Raw genomic sequence first — 20,690 nt, 5'->3', positions numbered from 1 at the left:
ACTGGTAGTGTATTTCCTTCACCGAGAAAAGCGTACTTCAAGTGGTCTAAGAGTGGTTTGAGTTCCAACTCTGGAGCCTGCAAAACAGATGGTACGAGCTTAGTCTGTGATGGAGTTAATTCAAAAAATTTACTTGGGTTCCTCCATTGTTGTGCCTCCATATGAGCTACTGTTTCGTGTACCGAATCTTCTAAGTTTATCCATTCCTCTGGTTCCTTAATGGCGTCTAAATCCAGACTTCTGTATAGAACGGCCCGTAATTCATCCTCATCATGATATTCTAAGCATAATTCAGTTAAGGGATCAATTATATCAATGTTAAAAACGTTAGAAATCATGTTAGGACGGTTCATGGCCTCATAGACATCGAATGTCACCACCTCTCCATCGAACTCCATAGTGAGTATCCCACTTCGTACATCAATCTTTGTTTGCGCGGTACTCAAAAATAGTCTCCCGAGAAGTATGTCAGATGAATTTGCCGAATTGTCATCCTCCATGTCGATAATATAGAAGTCTGCAGGAAATATTAGTTCGCTTACCTTGACAAGAACGTCCTCTAATACTCCCTCTGGATGTACCACAGATCTATCTGCAAGTTGGATTATCACACATGTTTCCTTTAAAGGACTCGCGTTAAGTAGTTTATAAATTGACAAAGGCATAACATTAATTGATGCGTCTAAGTCACACATTGCTTTTTTAATACCAACACTACCTATTTTACAGGATATGAAAAACATACATTTATCCTTATATTTTGGTGGTATTTTTCGTTGCAGAACGGCAGAGACATTCTCTCCGACGTTTACCTTTTCATTTCCCAAAAGTTTCCTTTTACTTGTGCATAATTCTTTTAAGAATTTGGCATATCGTGGGATCTGCTTGGTCGCATCGAGGAGAGGTATGTTGATTTTTACCTTTCGAAAAGTGTCGAGGATCTCCTTCTCGTCTCGCTCCTTCTTACATTGGGCAAGTCATCCAGGAAACGGAGGTGGTACTGCAAATGACTTTTGTGGTGCCGACTCTACTAGAGCCTCTGTGTCAAGTTTCTCCTTATCTTGACTTGCGTCGTGGACGCGACTAGTGTCGTGGCTACGATTTATGTCAGGTACAGGCTCCAAAACCTTCCCACTCTTTAGCGTCATAGAGCTTGTATTGTGTCATGGATTTGGCTCAGTCTGGGATGGCAGCTTACCTTAGGACTCTAAACGGCTAACCGTGAGCGCGAGTTTGCTTACTTGCTTGTCTAACTCCTGCAAATGCATGTCAGTTTTTTGTTGGAATTTTCTCAGTACTGTTGGCTAACCTTTCCACTATGGCTTCCAAGGATGACTTCAGGGGTGGCATGTGTTGATTCTGCGGTGGCCTCTGTTGAAATGACTGATTGAACCGTGGATTCATCTTATAACTAAGATTCGGGTGATCTTTCCACCCCACATTATATGAGTTCGAGTAGGGGTCATACCGTCTTTAGAGCAGTCCTGAAAAGTTCCCGACAACATTCGCTTTTTTCGCTAAATCCTCCTATAAAATTGAACATGAGTCTGTCGGGTGGTCTGGCTTGGCGCAAATTTCGCATAATCGTGCTCGGCCTGTTTTATCTGAAAAAAAAAGTTTGAACAACATTAGTCAGCTTATCAATCTTATCTTCCAAAGACAAATAACTTAATCCATGAACCCGTCTCGTAGGTTCTGTAACCGGTCGGAATTGTTGAGAGTTGGCAGCCATGGTTGAAATCAAATCTCTCGCTCTCTGAGGCGTCATGTTAACAAGCGCCCCCCACTTGCAGCATCTATCATTTTCATTTCCATCGGGAGTAAACCCTCATAAAAATACTGCAATAGTAACTGTTCAGTCAGTCTATATTGTGGGCAGCTTGCACACAACTTTTTATACCGCTCCCACTAATCGTAGAGCGACGTAGTGTCTTTCTGACGGATTCCTACGATGTCCCTCCTTAGTTCGGCTGCTCGGGATGCAGGGAAAAACCTGTCAAGAAACAAATGAGACATGTCAGACCATGTGTTGACAAATCCCGGAGGCAAATAAAATAGCCACTCTCTAGCAGAGTCGGCTAATGAAAACGGAAAAGCACAAAGTTTGATTTGGTCTTCTGTTACTCCCTGAAGTTTCATGCTTGTGCAAACCATATGGAACTCCTTAAGGTGGGTGTGCGGATTTTTATTTTGTAGTCCACGAAAAGTGGGCAGTAGGTGAATCAAACCCGACTTTAACTCGAACAGCGTCCCTCCTGCTGGATAGGTTATACATAAGGGCTGTTGTTCATCTGGTGCCGCAATGAGCTGGCGTATAGTTTGTTCAGCCATCTCGTCTGGTTCGTCAAAAAATTCTTCGGTGTAAGATATAGTTTCAAATCCGGGATTTGGCCGTTTACCACTTCGTATGGCCTCTCTTCGTAGTTATCGGGCCAATTTCTCAATTTCTGGCTCAAACTCTAGATTTCTCGATTTTGATCTGGTCATAAGGTAGACAAACAAAAGTTAGAAAATATCTCCAATCGTAGGCAACGGCGCTAAAATTTGATGGGTGTCGAATCCACCAAAAATAATTCCTACAAAATAGCTCTAATTAGTAATAGAGTGGTCGTAGGGTCGAGTCCACAGGAATTGGATGCGATAATCAACTTTTGAGTTTGACTTATGATTAGGATGTCGTGTCAAGGGTCGTGGCTAGAGTCGTGCCCACGACTCAAAACGTACCAGAGTCAAATGTAATGAGCCTTAGCCTTAGACTCGGTCAATTCCGTGTTGAGAATCGATCCTCGAAAATTAATCTTCTCCTCCAATTGATAAGCTGGTTATAGTGGTTAAGAACGTCCTAACCACCAATTCTTCCTCTAGTAGCTAGTTTCGGTACGACCTGCAAGCTAACCCTTACTGATTATCTAATCAAGGTACACGTGTTCCCGATTCAAGATTCTGACAGTCTTGCGTTCTAAAGAACCCAACTCGAATCAACGGCCTCAACCGCGTGGGTCGTTTAAACCCGATCACCTCTTCCTCGATTTGTTATCGAAAATTCGAATACAGCACGGTAGACTCGAATTTCTAACTGGAAGCAAACACGACTCCAACCCAACGTACACTTTGACTTGAAATCGAATTCAACTTTAAGGGATGATTGGTCTATCCCGATACTTAGAAAAAAGGTGAATACCGATTGGAAGGATTTTACGCGCGAGTACGAATCTCACAATTCTCGACCGAAAAGAACACCGGCCTAAAGCTAAGAAAGAATTTAGTGGAGCATGAACTTATTCATGCTTGAAAGTGATGATGATGGATTTATGTCAAATGTGATGGAAATTGGAAAGGAAAAATACTTTGAAGGCAATTAACCCAATTTGACAAAAGAAACAAAACCAAATGAAAATTGACAAAATGCTAAACTCCAATTTGAAAAGGGAAAAGGAGAGTATTTCTATTCCAAGTAGAAGTAGAAATACAAAGACAGGAGATGATTTTCTAAGAACTAAAAGCCCCTATTTATATAGATAGAGTTTATTAAAAATAGCTTAATCCTAAAATAATAATAAAAAATAATAAAACAGAATAAAATAATATCTTCTATTTTTAGCTTTTTACAAAGTCAAAATTGATGTTAAATCCTTGGCCTTCCCATCTTTATGATTTGGCCCCAACTCAATGATTTGTCTTTCAATTTGGCCCCTTTTTTTCTCGTTTTTGACCAATTGCATCCCTGATAAGGTTAAATCATAAAAACACCAATTAAGCAGGGATTAATTCAGAAATAAACCAAATTAGACACAAGAATTATGTAAATTAATGTGTTTATCACTTAGGCAAATTCAAAGTAAAGAAATCGCTTAATGTCGCACGGTTTTGAGATGTAGAAGGGAGTAGATGAACAGATTGAGACTATGAAGCCCCGTGGGAGGGCAAGAAAGCTAATAGCTCGAAGGATATACTGTCAGCTTTGGAAGGCAGGGTTGCCAAACTAGAGGGTTCTATGAGTGATGTCACAGAGACCTTTGAGGAAGTTGATGGATGTACGACAGAGCTAGAATCGAGGAAAATTTAGCTAAAAGAACAAGTGGTAGAGGCCCTCGGTGCTATTGATTCAATGCAAGGGGTCTTCAATATCGTTGTAGGTGAGTTGAATGAGAAGAGTTATGCTCTCGAGGCAATGGTGTCGACCTTGAAGTAATACATTAAAGAGCTCAAAGGGGAGTTCAATATCTGCAAAGTTGCTTTGGGTAATAGGGTGTTGGCTGCGGCACCCAAGCCTAAGGTAGATGTCCCAAAGTCGAAAGAGTTTAATGGGACGAGATCCTAAAGGATGTGGACAACTTCTTTTGTGGAATGGAACAATAGTTTTATGCCATAAGGCATCATGGATGATGCTACCAAGGTAAATTCTGTTACCATGTATTTTATTGACGTCACTTTACTATGGTGGCATCGTAGGCCCATAGATGAGAGACGATGTGGTATCGCTATTAGGACTTGGGAGGAGTTTCAAAGTGAACTCAAGGGGCAGATTTACTCGGAGTATGCAGAGGATGAGGCTCGAGCTAAGTTGCATCAGCTTTTGCTACACTGCACAGTTATGGAGTATTTGAATGAGTTCAATGAGCTGATGCTCCAAATTTCTAATTTGGGTGAGAATGAGGCATTTTTCTCATTTATGTATGGGCTAAAGCCATGAGCAAAACAAGAGTTGCAATACTGTGAGTTGTAATAACAATTCTACCGGTTTTTATAAAAAAGAGATATTTACTTTTTTACTAAAAGTAAGAAAATTATTCACAGTTCTATGTTTGATTCGAAATTGTTCGAGCTCACACTCAAGGTAGTTCATGGTACGAGAATAGCGAAGAAAGTCACTCGGTTGAAAGTCGAGAACGTTTAGGATCCGTCTCGCTCAAAGCACAGATATTATTTCAGGAAAAAAGTTTATTGCTATCATATTACAAAGTGGCTCGATTTTCAAAATTTTTATTTTTCTACTATGCAAAAAACTGTTTTCGAACCAAATTTTTTCTAACAATTTGCCAGATTAAATTCTAGTCCCGTGACATATCATATCCATCAATAAATATAATTTTATTAAGTTAAAAATATGTAAAAGAAAAGAAAATATGTTTGGTTAAACCGATTTCCCTCTCCAATAAAACATGTACTAATTTGTTAAATATTGTAAAAGTTATATTAGTTTGATTTTTTTATTCTTTTGTATTATTGGGAAAAAAAACCGCGAAATGGTCCAACACATATATTTATTATTTTGCCAGAAAATCTTTTGATTCCTATAATGTCTCCTCATTTGTTCATATTTTTGTATTTTTTTATAATTAATATTTTAATAATTTAACTGTTGAATTTATAAATATAATTATATTTTTATGTATATAATTTTTTAAATTGATTCAATATTATATTATATTAATAAAAATACTAATTATATTAATATATTTAACAATTGAATTTTTTTATTGAAATCAAATATAAAATTTTATTCACTCAAAAATTGATATTTTTGGTCTAGAACATGAAATATAATTGATTGAATTATTAAATATTTTATTTTATTTTTCTCTAAGTACATCAACCTTAGCTAGATAAGCATCAGGTAAAGGTTAATTCCTCCACATTTAGGGTATGCTTGATTGGATGAAAAAATGGAGCGATGGAAGGAGACAATAATAAGTGAAAATAAAATAAATTTTGAGTGTGTTTGGTTAGAAAGAAAAGTGAGGAAAGAAAATAGGAAGAATGATAATTTTTCATCCTAATGCATAAATCAATATTTCCAAATTGAAATGATGAGAGAAGAGAAAATAAGAGAGATGTGTATGTTAGTTCAAATTATACATTTTTTAAACGTTTTATTTTTTTTTCTATTTTTCAACTCTACCAAATAATGAAAGAAACATTCTCTTTTCATTTTTTTCATCTCTCCTATCAAGTATACTTATGAAAAAAAATTATATTTTCCATCGTTTTAATTTTTCACCCCATCAACTTTTCATCTTTTCATTTTTCTTTTCACCGTAACTTCAGAGCTGACATAACACTTGCTGGCGATATGTTGAATCTGCAGCCTTATTGGCTTCACGAGGCACATGACAAAAACATACCTTGCACCGTCGCTCCCTCATCATATGCACCAGACCCAGAAGAACTCGAACCTTCCGCATGTTTCAAAACAAGCTGAATTGGCCAAGGCATTGTCTCCTTCCAGCACAGCCTGTGCCTCACTATTGTCGGGGTTCATTGCATCATCACAGTTAATTTTAACCCACCCTCTTACAGTTGCTTCGGATTGTTAAATTTTAACTTTTAGAAAAAATTACAAAAATATATAAAATTACTTTGATTTACAGAGAAGTGTAAAATCCCTTTTAAGAACTATTACGGGTTAAATAAATAGCGAGTTTTTCTTCTTCTTTTTTTAATTTTTTTCAAATTCAAACCGATCTGAGTTGAATTATTAATCAATAAAAATACTTTTTATTTAAATTTAGTTATAAAAATATTTTAAAAAAACATTTTATTATCTTTTAATAATAAAACCAACCATCCAGACCAGACCTGATTTTAACCTGCCATTGCCATTGCCATCGCCACCGCCTATTTACTATAAGAATTGGAAGAAGAGGTTGGGGGATGTTTTGAGTGATGTGACCAAATTAAGGCTTAAAATTTTTAGCAAATTCCATAACATAATAAATGTAATGATTTCTCTTCATATGCACAGATACCATCCAAGCTTTGTGTATATTAAACTAGCGACTTGAAGTCATATGAAGCCTACAAAATACATATTATTATTGCAGTAGTAAAGAGAATAAAATCATAACCTCAAATCTCACAGTTAAAAGTGAATAAATAAATAAATAATACTACAACAACAAAAGACCTACTTGTTAAATGGTTACTACTTGAGTGAGTTTATATGTTGTCTTTGGGGCCTACAGCAAATTTGGCTATGAAAAATCCAATAGTATCAAGTTGAGATGAGGGATCAAACCTCTGAACCAATTCCTCCTCTCCTGGTTTTAGCCATTCTCTGTATAGTATCAGTATTAGTATTAGTATTAGTATTAGTATTAGTATTAGTATTAGTATAGTATATAGTATAGATCAGCATCACCGAATACCTTTTTCAGTTGGTTAAAAAAAACAAGATCGAGTAACAAGAAATACTTACTCAACATATCCGTCTGGAAATTCACAACGACCGACAAGACCAGCTCCTCCAATTCTTGGATGCTGGAAAAGTGTGTATCATCAGACAATTAAACTAAAATTGAATCTATAACATCATTGTAATGCCAATGGTAAAACCTTATAAAAACCATCCAAATGTTAGTCAACTCTCTCTGGAGTTTTCCCACCTTAAATTTACTAAAGCCATGATGAAAATCAATAAGTTTACAATTTAATGTGTTGTGGAGAGGTTAAGTTAAATTACCTGTGGAGCTAAAGACAGGAACTTGTATGTGTCCAAAGCATATCGGACCAATGCTTCATTCTCACCAGGATTGATTGTACATCTAACAATATTTCAGTATTGAGAGGAAAAACAACAAACATCAGTTTTACCAGTAAATAACATCTAACTACCTCAATTTTAGTAAAGCCTCCAATATTAGAATAAATTCAGCCTATCAGAAATGTCTAAAAGCAACATAATACATTTATAATTTATTAAGAGAACAATAGATTTATAATTTATATAAAGAAATATAAATTTGTCAAAAGAAAGCAAACTAACGTTGAGTACACAAGGACTCCACCAGGGCGAACTAGCTGAACAGCCTGATCAAACATCCTCCTTTGATACTTCCCATGATTTCTCAATGACTCTATGGTTTCCTGTATGCCAAAGAAAAACAGCAAACAGCCAAAACAATTTTATTTGATTCAGTTAAAGGTTTTTCTTTTCTTTCTGTTTAATCAAAATAATTTAAAGAATATTAAATAGAAGAACTAAAAGTAATACAAATTATTTTAACTTTTAGACGATTAAAACTGAGAAAATGAGTTTATCCAGTAGACCAGACTGTCACACCTGATTAATATAGCCCCCCCCCCAAAAAAAAAATAAAAAAAACAAAAAAAAAGAAGTAGAAGCACCAAATGAGTGGCTTAATTTATGAAACAGCAGTAACTAATGCTTGCTCATGATATTCTGGAGGAAGATCAGCTGGAGTAAAGTTCACCTACTTTATAACCATCTTGGTTCTCGCATTAAAAAAACTAAGCAACCATAGGGAACATTTTAGCAATCTGCTTTAAAGGTTGAAAGATAAACAAGCAAATTGTAAAAGCATATGCTCCGTTACTGAAGGACATTTGGAAGAAAGTTCCTGCAGCTAAGCATATACTAATTTACAGGTAACAAAACTCCAATACCAGCATAGTTCACATAAATCAATCCCTTAAAAGGAAACAAGTCTACAGTGTATACATATACAAAATGTAGATTTTATTTTTTATTTTATTTATGTGTAACAGCTGTCTTCTCTATAGCCCAGATCTTCTAAGACTGTATAAATCATTTCTTGAGTTAAGGACATTTATTTTCGTCACTCCATTGATGCTAAGCATGTGAATGGACAGAATTTAGAAATGCAGTTATGTCACGGACATAGGTTTCATCACTAATGATTTTATGCATGGGAATGGACAGAATTTAGAGTGCAGCAAAATAACCAGGAAGAAGAACAAGTGTCAGTTTGTAACCAGTATAAACATAATATCCTACCTCTCCAGCAAATAGCCGAGGTCTCAAACCAAGAGCAGAACAAGGAGCGTCAAGAAGGACACGATCAAAGCTGTTAGGAAGGAAGCCTTTCGAATTCTCAACTCTACCACCCAGGCTTTGATTTCTCCCTGGGCCATTCCTCATTCTTCGCGTGTTCTTCCTAATGTCAGCTTTGCTGGTGTAAGTTCTCTCATTTGCTTTTTCATTGCTAACTAGAACATTGAGAATCAGAAACAAATATGTAACTCTAAGCCTTCTACTCGAGCAAAACAAAAAATGGTAGAGAAAGCATTATTTAACAACGAATTGAAATTCAGAAGCTATAAATGATATAGAAAACTCATGTCTATAACTCTTAGCAAGGGACATGACTTGCATGTATTTCGTTATCTTTTCAAACAATTCCATCAGAGTCTAAATATAAGCATAAAATGCACATTTAAAGCAAATATAGCGATAGAATTTCTGAATTTCATATAGATGAAAAAAAGTCTTAAGTAATTGACTATTTATTTGTTGTGGAAAATTTGAACTTATAACTTCACACCAGTCATTCATACTTAAGCATGTAAGCAAATTAGCCATTGTTCTGAAAATCTTACAACATTGATAATAGATTAAAGGAGTTATCACCAAAAACTTCATTTGTAGATCTAAAATATTGAGTTTACTGCAACTCAGAATATCAATAAAAGTGGTGCAAAAACTTACATGCTAAACTGAAAAAGACAATCATAATTATTGAGAATCAAACAGAAAAGAAATCAATAATCATGTCAGATAACCCAAAAGGTGGTTCAGTTTTTTCCATGGCACGGGCAAAGAAGAGACAATCCCGTCAGGAAGGATATCAAAAAGCTGTCACTCAAAAGCCTAACACCATTTCAGCAGTTGCCATTCACTCAAGGAGAGGCTCTAATGCACAAAACCAAGGTTCAGTCTGCCTTAAGATAGATCTAGTATAAATCCAATAATCTCTGAAGATAATGTTTGGAAAAGACGCATTTCCCACCTTCACCATACTCCCCACAGAAAAAGAAACAAGAAGAAAGAGGGGAAAATATATATTTTTTCACATGAACAATTGACAGAATTTACATACCATTCTCCTTGAAAGTTGTATCAGCATTTGATCCTACAATGGTAGTTGATGACACTCCATTGCCAAGAGGCCCTGAGTCAGACCTTTGATTCACAACATCATTGTTATCCTTGTTACAACACAGAGTTGTCGTATCACTTGAACCATTTCTTTTACGAACAGCTTTGAGAGCATCTAGTTTATATGTTGTTATACAAGTCAAGCCCAACTCAGCTGCCAATTTCTGAATATCAATCACCTATAAATAAAGAAATTGGAGTCCTCAAACAAAGAGATTATAGATTCTAGATTCAAATATAATAGATTATCCTAACAGTAGATTAAAGTAGAATTTTTTTTTTCTTAGCAATCAAGTAAAAAATAATAAGGATGTGTTTCTTGTGGCATAATTTGTACTTTTAAGCCAAGTATCCTCATACAAGACCACCAGTCAATCATTAGGAATATGGAAACTGAGAAACAATTTGTTTCATATGCTTAAGTAAAATTAACTAATATGACCATTCAAGGACCCCACCATGCTTTTTTTCTCAAGGGGATTGAAAATCAAATGCCAGATGAGTTGACAAGGCAAGTCCTACAAGACAAATACAAGGAGGTTGGCTAGTCTTTGACCATTAGGGATCCTTTCATTGATAGGTTATGACTTTTTGCAAAATAAATGTTTGGTGAAAAGCGAAAAGATATCCTATCTATACGCGAAGATAGGGGGGCTCCTAGACAGATGTGGCACAAAGGAGGCTTGAGGGAGTAAGGACAAACTATGTCAGAAAGTGCTAGCTCTAGCACATAAAGCCTGGCATGATGTGACAGTCTGAAGATAATTCCTTTTTGTCACAAGCTCTATGCTTTGCCCCCAGGGTCCTTACTACAACTTCATTAAAGGGTCATAGAGATCATGGGTTCATTCCACACGTCTTCCTGATCTCTGGTAAGAACACATGTCATCTTCTTCAAGCATGGTGGAAATCAAGCATAACCAATTTAAGTAGGAGGCAAATTCAAGTTTTGAAACACTCATGAAGAAAGGATGAAGCAGAAACCAAGCGTTGAACATCATATTTTCCTTAAGAAGACAACAAATATTATGACCAAAGACCAGAGGTCAAGTGAAAACAAACACATTAAACCAGTCTTTATGTACTTGAACCAGTACTTTCTGAAATAAGGCACATCTTTTGAGCCTCCTTTGTATCTCACAACCACCATGACAACCCCTCATCCTCAATATAAATAGAGCACCTTCTTCTCTTTTCACCAAGCACAACATTCTCCACAAAACTTGTTGGAATTCCTTAAATTAAGCAGATTTTCTACATTAGTGCTAGGAATTTCCTTGTACTATTAGCCATAATCAAATTACTAATTTTTAGGGATAGGCTAATTTCTAGAGATTATTTCCTTTTTTATTTTTCCTGCTATTCTTTAAAAGGCTGTATTCAGATTAGAAGTAACAAGAGAGAATCATTCTTCTTCCTAAACTTGTTCATGGTATCAAGAGCATCAGGAATCCATTTGATCCTGCTCTTTCTTCTCTTCTCTTGTTCTGTTTTTCTCTGTTAGAAACCCTACTCCCATGGGTGACACCGAAAATTTCTCTGAGACTGAGATCTCTCAAAATCACAGTCAAGGAATCCCACAAGGTGACCTTAACTCTTCTCTTATAATCACAAATCATCGATTAGATGGAAAAAATTTCCTGCAATGGTCACAATCTGTCCTTATGGTTCTTCGTGGCCGAGGAAAAATTGGGTACATTAATGGACAAATTCCTTGACCAGCATCAACAGACTCTGGTTATGCAACTTGGGAGCTTAACAACTCAATGGTTATGGCTTGGCTTATAAATTCGATGGAAGGTCATATAAGCCAAACATATCTTTTTTTCAAAACTGCCAAAGAAATGTGGGATGCAATCAAGGAGAATTACTCGGATCTTGGAAATACTTCCCAAGTATTCGAGATCAAATTAAAGTTGAAAGATATTCGACAAGGAACACTTGAAGTCACTCAATATTACAACAACCTAAAGATCTTATGGCAGGAGTTAGACATGTATTATGAAGTTGATTGGGGCGAGGGCTTGGAACACACCAAGTTCATGGATCATCTTAACAAAGAACGTCTCTATGAGTTCCTAGCAGGACTAAATCGTGATCTTGATGAGGTCCGAGGACGAATACTAGGCAGAACCACACTGCCAACCATAGGAGAAGCATTTGCTGAAGTAAGGAGGGAAGAGAAACGGCGTCTTATTATGTTGGGAGACGCAAGAGAATTAAAACCATTGACCGTAGCTGGTCATCATCCTTCCGAGAACTCTGCTCTTATTTCAAGAGGCCCTCAATCTCAAAGGTTCAAAGATGGAATTGATTCTGGTTCAAAAAGGCCATGGTGTAGCCACTGTAATCGGGTTGGGCATACCAAGGAGAAATGCTTCAAACTCCATGGCTATCCTGAAGAAAAAAAACAGAAAGAAAACAAGGCAGCAATGATATCTACTACTGAAGAAGATGCTCAGAATGTTAGGCTAACCAAAACTCAACTTGAGGCTCTTCATAAACTACTCGGGACTCCTACAGCCAGTGGGTCACTAGCTATTCAGGGTACTGCTTTAAATACTACACACGAACCTATCACAACTTCCTGGATACTAGACTCGGGTGCATCCGACCACATGACAGGTAATCTAAGTTTGTTTCACACCTATTTACCTTGTCATGATCACTCTCGGATTCGCATAGCTGATGGATCTTACTCGCCGGTGGCTGGAATGGGGACAGTGAGACTTACTGAAAATTTTTCCCTTGATAAAGTTTTACATGTTCCAAATCTTTCCTGTAATTTACTCTCAATTAGCAAGCTTACCAAGGATGAAAAAGTACTTGCTGAATTTTCTGCTTTCGGTTGTGTGGTTCAGGAACAGGAATCGGGGAAGACAATTGGCACTGCAAAAGTTAATGATGGCTTATATGTTTGGAACAAAAACAGTTCAAAAGAAGGGATGGCCTTATCTACATCAAAAGACGATTCTATCATGCTATGGCATCGTAGACTAGGACACCCGAATTTCATGTACTTGAAGAAACTGTTTCCTCTACTATTTCTAAATGAGAAAATTAGTTCATTGAACTGTGAAGTTTGCCAACTGTCTAAACACACTTGTGTCCCTTATCCTTTGAAACCTTATGTTCAATCTCAACCTTTCTCTTTAATTCACAGCGATCTATGGGGAGCCAGCCGAGTAAAAAACATCACAGGGGCTAGGTGGTTCATAACTTTCATTGATGACCACACTAGAGTTTGTTGGGACTATCTCCTTAAAGAAAAATCCGAAGTCTCTAGAGTCTTCAAAAATTTTCATTCAATGATTCGAACTCAGTTCAATTCAAATATTCACACCCTTAGAACTGATAATGGGAGAGAGTACTTTAATTCTATCCTAAGTCCTTATCTTTCTGAGCAAGGAATCATATATCAAAGTTCTTGTCCTGACACCCCTCAACAAAACGGGGTTTCCGAGAGGAAAAACAGTCACCTTGTAGCCGTAGCTCGTGCCCTTATGTTTACTATAGGTGTACCAAAGTATTTATGGGGAGAAGCTGTCCTCACTGCTTGTTATCTTATAAACCGACTCCCATCAAAGGTATTAAACTTTCAAACACCTTTACATACTTTTCAAAAAAATTTTCCCTTGTTTCGTGTTCCTAATCTCCCAACCAAAACATTTGGTTGCAAAGCATTTGTCCACAACCATCAACCTAACCGATCTAAACTTGATCCTAGAGCTCACACTTGTGTCTTTATTGGTTACTCACCTGCACAAAAAGGGTACAAGTGCTACTCTCCAACCTTGCACCGGATGTTTGTGTCCCTTGATGTTACTTTCTTCGAAAACGAGCCATATTTTTCAGCCTCTCATCTTCAAGGGGAGATACTTAGTGAAGATGAGACCTTGAGCAATCTTCTCATTATACCTCAAGACTCTATCAGCCCTACCACCACTACAAAACCTGCTGAAAATCCTACAGCCACTGTTATTCCTGTTTTGGAACCTGTCAGCCCTACCACAACTACAAAACCTGCTGAAAATCCTACAGCCACTGTTACTCCTGTTTTGGAACCTGTTTTTCCTATCTCCACTGTTCAGCAACAAGAAACAAGGGTGATTAATCATACTAATGAAGAAAAACAGCCCACTCATTCTGAAAAACAACAAGGAAAAACTCAGGGACTTCGTGTATACTCTCGGAGACATCAGCTGCCTGAGACCGAAACAGCAGTGCCTATGCCATCTTTACCCGAGGACTGTCCTGAGGAAGAAGTTTCACCTCCTTCATCTTCCATCCATCTTCCAATTGCAGTAAGAAAGGGCACTAGGAGCTGCACTCAACATCCCATTTCTCGGTTTGTATCCTATGGAAACTTGTCTAAATCCTACAATGCCTTTGTTTCTAATGTTGACTCTGTAGAAACTCCAAAGAACATAGACAAGACTCCTATGGAACCCAACCTTAAATTAGGAACTGATAAGGATGGAGAAGAAGTAGACAGGGGGAGATATCAACGGGAGAAACATTTGGAAGCTGCCTACAGGATATTGAGATACTTAAAAGGGACTCCTGGTAAGGGGTTGCATTTCAAGAAAAATGTTCGAAGAAATTATGGGCAAGCTGGGTTTGATTCACATCTACACTCCAGCTTGAGGGGGAGTGTTGGAATTCCTTAAATTAAGCAGATTTTCTACATTAGTGCTAGGAATTTCCTTGTACTATTAGCCATAATCAAATTACTAATTTTTAGGGATAGGCTAATTTCTAGAGATTATTTCCTTTTTTATTTTTCCTGCTATTCTTTAAAAGGCTGTATTCAGATTAGAAGTAACAAGAGAGAATCATTCTTCTTCCTAAAACTTGTTCAAAACTCCTTTCTTTCCTGAGAAATAAGCTCCCAGTTCCACCGACTGATTTAATCATAGGAGGAGGTCTCACCAGACAAACAGTCTACTCAAGTGACATTGAGTTTCAGTTACCAAGGGAAAAAAACATAAATAATAGGCATGTTGAAAATTAACAGCTAGAATACCTAGCAGAAAAAGTCTAAGCCATAAGAAACAGTATAACTAGAATGACTTTCTAAGAGAATGATTAATTCTTACCTTTAATTGGTTGGTCCAGTTTGATTTTAAAACACTGCTCTAAGTCTCAGAAAGGTAACCACGAAGTAACATGCTTATGTAAGTATCAGTTATGCAAATGATGTTAACAGCATTGGTATGCAAACTATAGTGTATGAGAAGAATCAACTATGATTACACTGATGAAACCCAACAAAGAGTATATAATTTATGCAGCCTCTTTTCAAGAAAACAGCATAAGTCATTTGTTTACAACATCAACAGCCAATCAATCAAGCAAACCTATTAAACTATACAGTCACATGTAAAAATCTAGATGATAATCAACTAATTCATTTAGAATAAGATTTTTACCTTATTATGAGATCTATCTGCTGCAATCACCTCCCCTTCATCCTTCATAAGTATAGCAATTGCAGTTGTCTTCCCTCCTGGAGCTGCACACATGTCTAGTATCCGCTCACCTTTCTGAGGATCTGAGACAAAAAAAGACCACACACACAATGACCATGTTTGGCAAAAAGTTCACAATTCAGCATATATGTGAAGAATTCCTCAAGCAAAGAATACTTAAGACAAAAGAGAAACCAGTCAATCTTTTTTAGAGGGAAAAGATTGAAACAAAAGTAGACAGATTTTCCAATTTCCAAAGATTATATCTACACACCTTTAAGAAATATATTTCAGCCAAAGAAGAAAAAGGGGCAACCAAGCACTTAATATAAACAATAGAAGCCATGGTAGCAGCTGCCAACAACCATCCATACTACTACACCTTTGAATAGCTAAAAGGAGTAATGAGGTTTGACTCCCTTCAATATCTACAATATTGCCTTTGTCGGAATACTTGAGGTCACAAAAGCTGGTGCAGACAAGCACAACTCAAACCTACCATAGAAGGTGACTTCAGGAACTCCTAGTTGGAAAATCTAGGACCTATAAATCAGAGACATCTTTAGTGTTTCTATTATTAATAGTTCTTCCTTGTCCATCCAAAAAGCATAAAACTTTTTCTTTTCCAGTCAGAAAAATTCCACCCCCGTGGTGGTCTATAATAACTGGAAAGCAGTAGTGTTTATGGAGGATATTGAACTTTCGGTCATAAGAGGAAACCATTTTCATTTTGGGAGGATTGTGAACCTTTTTTGGTAAGCATCATTCAAAATAATAATTTAAAATATTGGTTTACTAACTCTAATTGCATGTTAGCTAGCATTAGTGATGATCTTGAAACTTCAACCTTTGTGATGAATAATTACCATGCTCTTCTGATTTGAAAACTTCAGTAGTTTTGGCTTATTAAAAAGTAAACAATACCAGAACCTCAATCAAGAATAAAAAAATGGACACTTGATATAAAATTAAAAAAAGATATATAGAAATCCTCAAACCCAATGAAGAAGAGTCAGATTTCAAGACACTTAAAGCATGTTTTATTCAGTCATAGGAATCAGCTCGCAGTAGCTGGGAACAGACAATGGGCTGCTAAAAAATTATCAAATATAGCCTACCAGAATTGGTACCCGATAACTTGTTAAAGCCTTGGTTCCAGGACCAAGGTCTGAGATTCAAACCTCTAGAATACCTTGGCACTTGAACTGGCAACAAAAATAAGAACACCTCAACTTACTGCATTCAATCCCACTTCATTATCACAATAACAGATTAACATCCACCATAATGTTCTTCAGTGCCTAATTTAAGTTCCAGGACCAGAAAACATTTACAAAGCACTACGTAATAGTTCTCTATTAAAGATATTGCAAAAGAGAATTGAGAAAAATGAAGAAACTAGCATAGAGATATATAACATGGCATAGCTTAAAAACAAAGAATACTAGACAAGAAAGTGAACTTGTAAATAAGCCAAAAAAAGAAAGGAAAAGGATTAGGAGGTAGATACCAAGAGCATGAGCAGCAATAATGCTCGGCAGGTTTTGAAGAAATATTTCCCCCTCAAGAACATCTGTGAAAAACAAAAGATAATAACAAGAGCAATCCAAAATTTCAGAAAACATCATCCAGAACTCAACATAATTCCATAAGTCCATTCAAGCATTTTCATATGTTTTCAATGAGGGATGAATTATACCATAAAATGAAGGCAACTTAAATACTCGATTATTCATATCAACAGCAATTCCTTGAGAAGCACGGAAGATCCCGGCTCTTGACAACATTGTTGTTCCTTGACCAATGTATAATCCATTTCGCTCAAAGTGATAGGGATCTGCAGTGTATCATAGCATATAATTCAAGAAACTTTAGCTATTTCACAGCACTAGAAGATACATGCAGTCAAATATAAACCATATATACAAGAAATGCTATATAAGGTAACACACATGTTTAATCAAACTAATTACATAGTCTTTGGGTTCAATATGATGATCAGAAAAATAAAATGATTCAGGATTTAATTTCTCATTTGCAAAATATGAGAAGCCCCCATCAAAAGTGCGGCGAATTGCGCTTGGCTTTACCTTGCTTTCTCTTCTTATACCCAAATACCCTTTTTTTCCTAATATTTACTTCAGATTAGGTTATATTACACTTTAGTCTAGAGAAATGGATTGCAATTGATGCAGATACATCATTCCTTGCGACCAGGTAGTGTCATTATTATTCCTTGCATCCAGTCTTAAAGCCTTATATCTCTTTCTTTTTCCAAAACACCTAAAATTTGTAGCATCAACATCTTGACCCTCTTTTGAGATGCATTAAGAAAAGACAACAGAGTAGTTTAACTAAATATCTAACAAGATCAATCATACACATCTGTTCTAAAAGCCACCTAAAATTAATCCTTCCAATCTACATATTTACAAAACAAGATCAACTAATTTTTTTTTTTAAAATGGTGAGAGATAATAATAAGACAATAATATTCTTAATTTGTTAAAATAAATCCTAAATCTATGTAGCATCCAATTGCTGAAAACCAAAGGATCAAAATGGTGAAGCATTGATATTAAAGCAAAATATATACTACTTACCGGTTGGCAGTCCCTGCAGAACAGTCCCACGTGTTATACCAAGTCCCCATCCGCCGTCAGGAAAAGGCTGCTCCACAGCAACTGAAACTGCAACTAGATCCCCTTCTTCAACATGAGAACTGCAGGCCATTATACCTGGAACATATACCTACAGATAAACAAAGACGAGAAAACAAAGGATGAATTTTTAAGTCAACTATGAGTACTAGCAACACAATATTCTACAAATCCCTCTGGAATCCCTAAGATAAGTTGTTGATAACTTTTAAAGAGAAAAGATAAACCCTCAATTTTTAACTAATACACAAAGAACCAAATGCAGAGCTTTCATGCAAAATACAAAGAAACTCATTAATTCCAAATTTAAATGACAGATAAAAATGAATAAAACTTTAGCTCTTAATTACACATTAGAGGGAACACCCTGTACCTGAGCACCTCGAAGAACTGCTTCAGCACATTTCCTACTAACAAGCACCTCCTTAGGTGGTTTGTCGGGCAAATAACCATAGTCAATTTCATGTGGTCCAGAACCCTTAACAAATACAACATATTCTAAACCTGGTATCTGACACTTAGTGATGGACTCATTTTGTAAGCTCGATTGCTTCTCAACCATATCCAAGTCAATATCATTACTTGCTTTATTCTCTTTCCAATTTATGCCTACAACATCATTTTGAGGCCCCGATTTTCTCATGATTTCCTGAAGTTTCTCAATGACAGCATCACTTGTTGACTTGAGAGTGTTCACCCGAATGCAAGAATAGCAAGACGGCCGCCTAATCAATAACCAATAATGGCATAACCAAAAAAAAAAGAATGAAAGACAACATGAAAAATCAATGGACTATGTTTTCATCCATTTAAAAGCTTTCTTTTGCTAAATGCCTTTTGCCCTTGAAATCCCATTAAAAAATAAGCAAAAGCATATAGTAAGAGGCAACGTCAGAGTATTAGGTACAGCACCACCGAGATAGAAGTATATATATAAAGAAAAGAGTATTGGCTTAACGAGCAAAAATGAAGGAAGCCGAGGAGTAAATGAGGTGCTAAGCTTATAGGTTATTTATTGATGAGAAAGAACGTACGTTAAGGCTTTAGAGATTTGAGCAAAATGGAGAGACCCGTATGCTTTGATGAAGTAATCTTCGACTTGAGGGTTCCATCGCAATATGGGATTATAACTGTAACGCGCTGATGCTGCATTCAGCTGTATCTACATAAATAAATAAATCAGAGCATTCCTTCATATATATAAAAAAAATGGATTGATTTAGAATCGTATAGTTAGAAAGAGAGTGTGGGTGCCTGCCTCAGCCTCAGCTTCAGCCAGGGGAGTCATGTTTTGGAGGGTGAGAAAGGTTTGACGGAAAGCTGCAAGTAAATCCCTCCCTTTCTTCCTCATTCAATGAAGGAACCAACGTTATACCATCTTTTAGTCGACACTAAAGAGAAAATGAAAAGAGTAGAGGTGGGCTCGCCCTACCCACTTTCCAATATCTGCAAACTCAGCCCGAGCAGAGCTGGTTTGATTTTCTGGAAAGGCCCATATCCTTTGATGAAGCAATTGGGTCATCCTAAGCATGTAGTTTAAGATAGGGATGTACTTGTGTGAGAGTCATCTATAAACTTTGAGCCAATCAAGGTGAAGGAGATGATTGGAAGCAGACAGCTGAGACGGTAAATGGGCAATCACTTAAGAACCACTCTACCTAGATTTCTATCTCTAAAATAGAAAATAAAAGTAAAATCATGCAAAACAATATGTAACGATTGAGTGATTAGTTTAAATATTAATACTTACATATACCATAGGACATAATCAAAGGAAGTTACCTAAATAAAAAATTTATTTTTTGCTTTCCAAAAAAAAAATCTTGGAACAATATTTGTGAATGAACAATCCTTCATCATTAAATCAAATACTAAACTTCAATTGAACGGTTAATTTAAAAAGTTTAAACAAAAAAGAAAAGAATCATCCTTCATTACTATTATTTACATGGATAGGTTGTTAGTTGCATGAGATTCAAAACAACGCATATATCATTCGGTTGTATTTGGTTTTAGGTGTAATTTATTGTAATTATTCGTGTTTGATATGTTTAGATAATTATTGTAATTAGTTGGCTTTTTTGAATCAAGTATAAATAAAACAACTCAATAATATGGATATATAGGAATTATGGTAATTATGTGGGTAACTATAAACAATTATACTCAAATTGAATTGCTTTATGGCTTTCCAAGCATACACATATATGCTTTAAGCTTAAAAGTATTTTTTATACAATAATAATATTATTTTAATTTTGATACCTATGTTTATTTTTTAAAATATAACTATTCTATTAATCTCATTTAAATAATATAATTTTTTTATTTATGAGAAATAATTTTATATGTATTTTGACCTACATGATTTTAATATAAATTATTTATATTAATTTTCAATTAATTACATAATTTTTATTATTAATTATTTATACTTGGCAAATGAGTAATTGTAACGACCCTATTTGTAGCGATATTAGAAAATTTGATTTCAGACTAGATTTATTGAGTTGAGTTAATAAATTATTAAAATAGAATAATTACGAGTCAAATACGAATCGAGAAGGTCAAGTTATTAAGTGTTATTGAATTAAATCAGTTAATAAAATAATACAAAGACTAAATTGATTAGTGACTAAA

General features: G+C 35.8%; 1 protein-coding gene across 3 annotated transcripts; it reads right to left on the bottom strand.

Moving 5' to 3' along the window:
* Positions 1-6,792: 6,792 nt before the first annotated feature.
* On the bottom strand, positions 6,793-19,556 carry LOC107924441 (rRNA (cytosine-C(5))-methyltransferase NOP2C). 3 transcript variants are annotated; one of them, XM_016854896.2, is made up of 13 exons: positions 19,309-19,556; positions 19,085-19,212; positions 18,424-18,775; positions 17,994-18,141; positions 17,090-17,227; positions 16,901-16,963; positions 15,352-15,473; positions 9,861-10,098; positions 8,759-8,970; positions 7,766-7,866; positions 7,463-7,544; positions 7,199-7,260; positions 6,793-7,057 (listed from the first exon to the last, which is right to left on the bottom strand). In XM_016854896.2, the coding sequence occupies exons 1-13, from the start codon at positions 19,399-19,401 to the stop codon at positions 6,940-6,942; spliced, it is 1,857 nt and encodes a 618-aa protein (XP_016710385.1). In that variant the 5' UTR covers positions 19,402-19,556; the 3' UTR covers positions 6,793-6,939. The 3 variants fall into 3 exon arrangements, with proteins under 3 accessions (XP_016710385.1, XP_016710386.1, XP_016710387.1); XM_016854897.2 differs by having other exon boundaries at positions 19,085-19,206; positions 19,309-19,455; XM_016854898.2 differs by lacking the exon at positions 19,309-19,556 and having other exon boundaries at positions 18,424-18,732.
* Positions 19,557-20,690: the final 1,134 nt, after the last annotated feature.

This window comes from Gossypium hirsutum, chromosome A11 (genome assembly GCF_007990345.1).
Source record: "Gossypium hirsutum isolate 1008001.06 chromosome A11, Gossypium_hirsutum_v2.1, whole genome shotgun sequence".
In the NCBI taxonomy this organism is placed as follows: domain Eukaryota; kingdom Viridiplantae; phylum Streptophyta; class Magnoliopsida; order Malvales; family Malvaceae; genus Gossypium; species Gossypium hirsutum.
The sequence above is the reverse complement of the archived record's forward strand: the minus strand, read 5'-3'. Positions and strand labels throughout refer to the sequence as shown.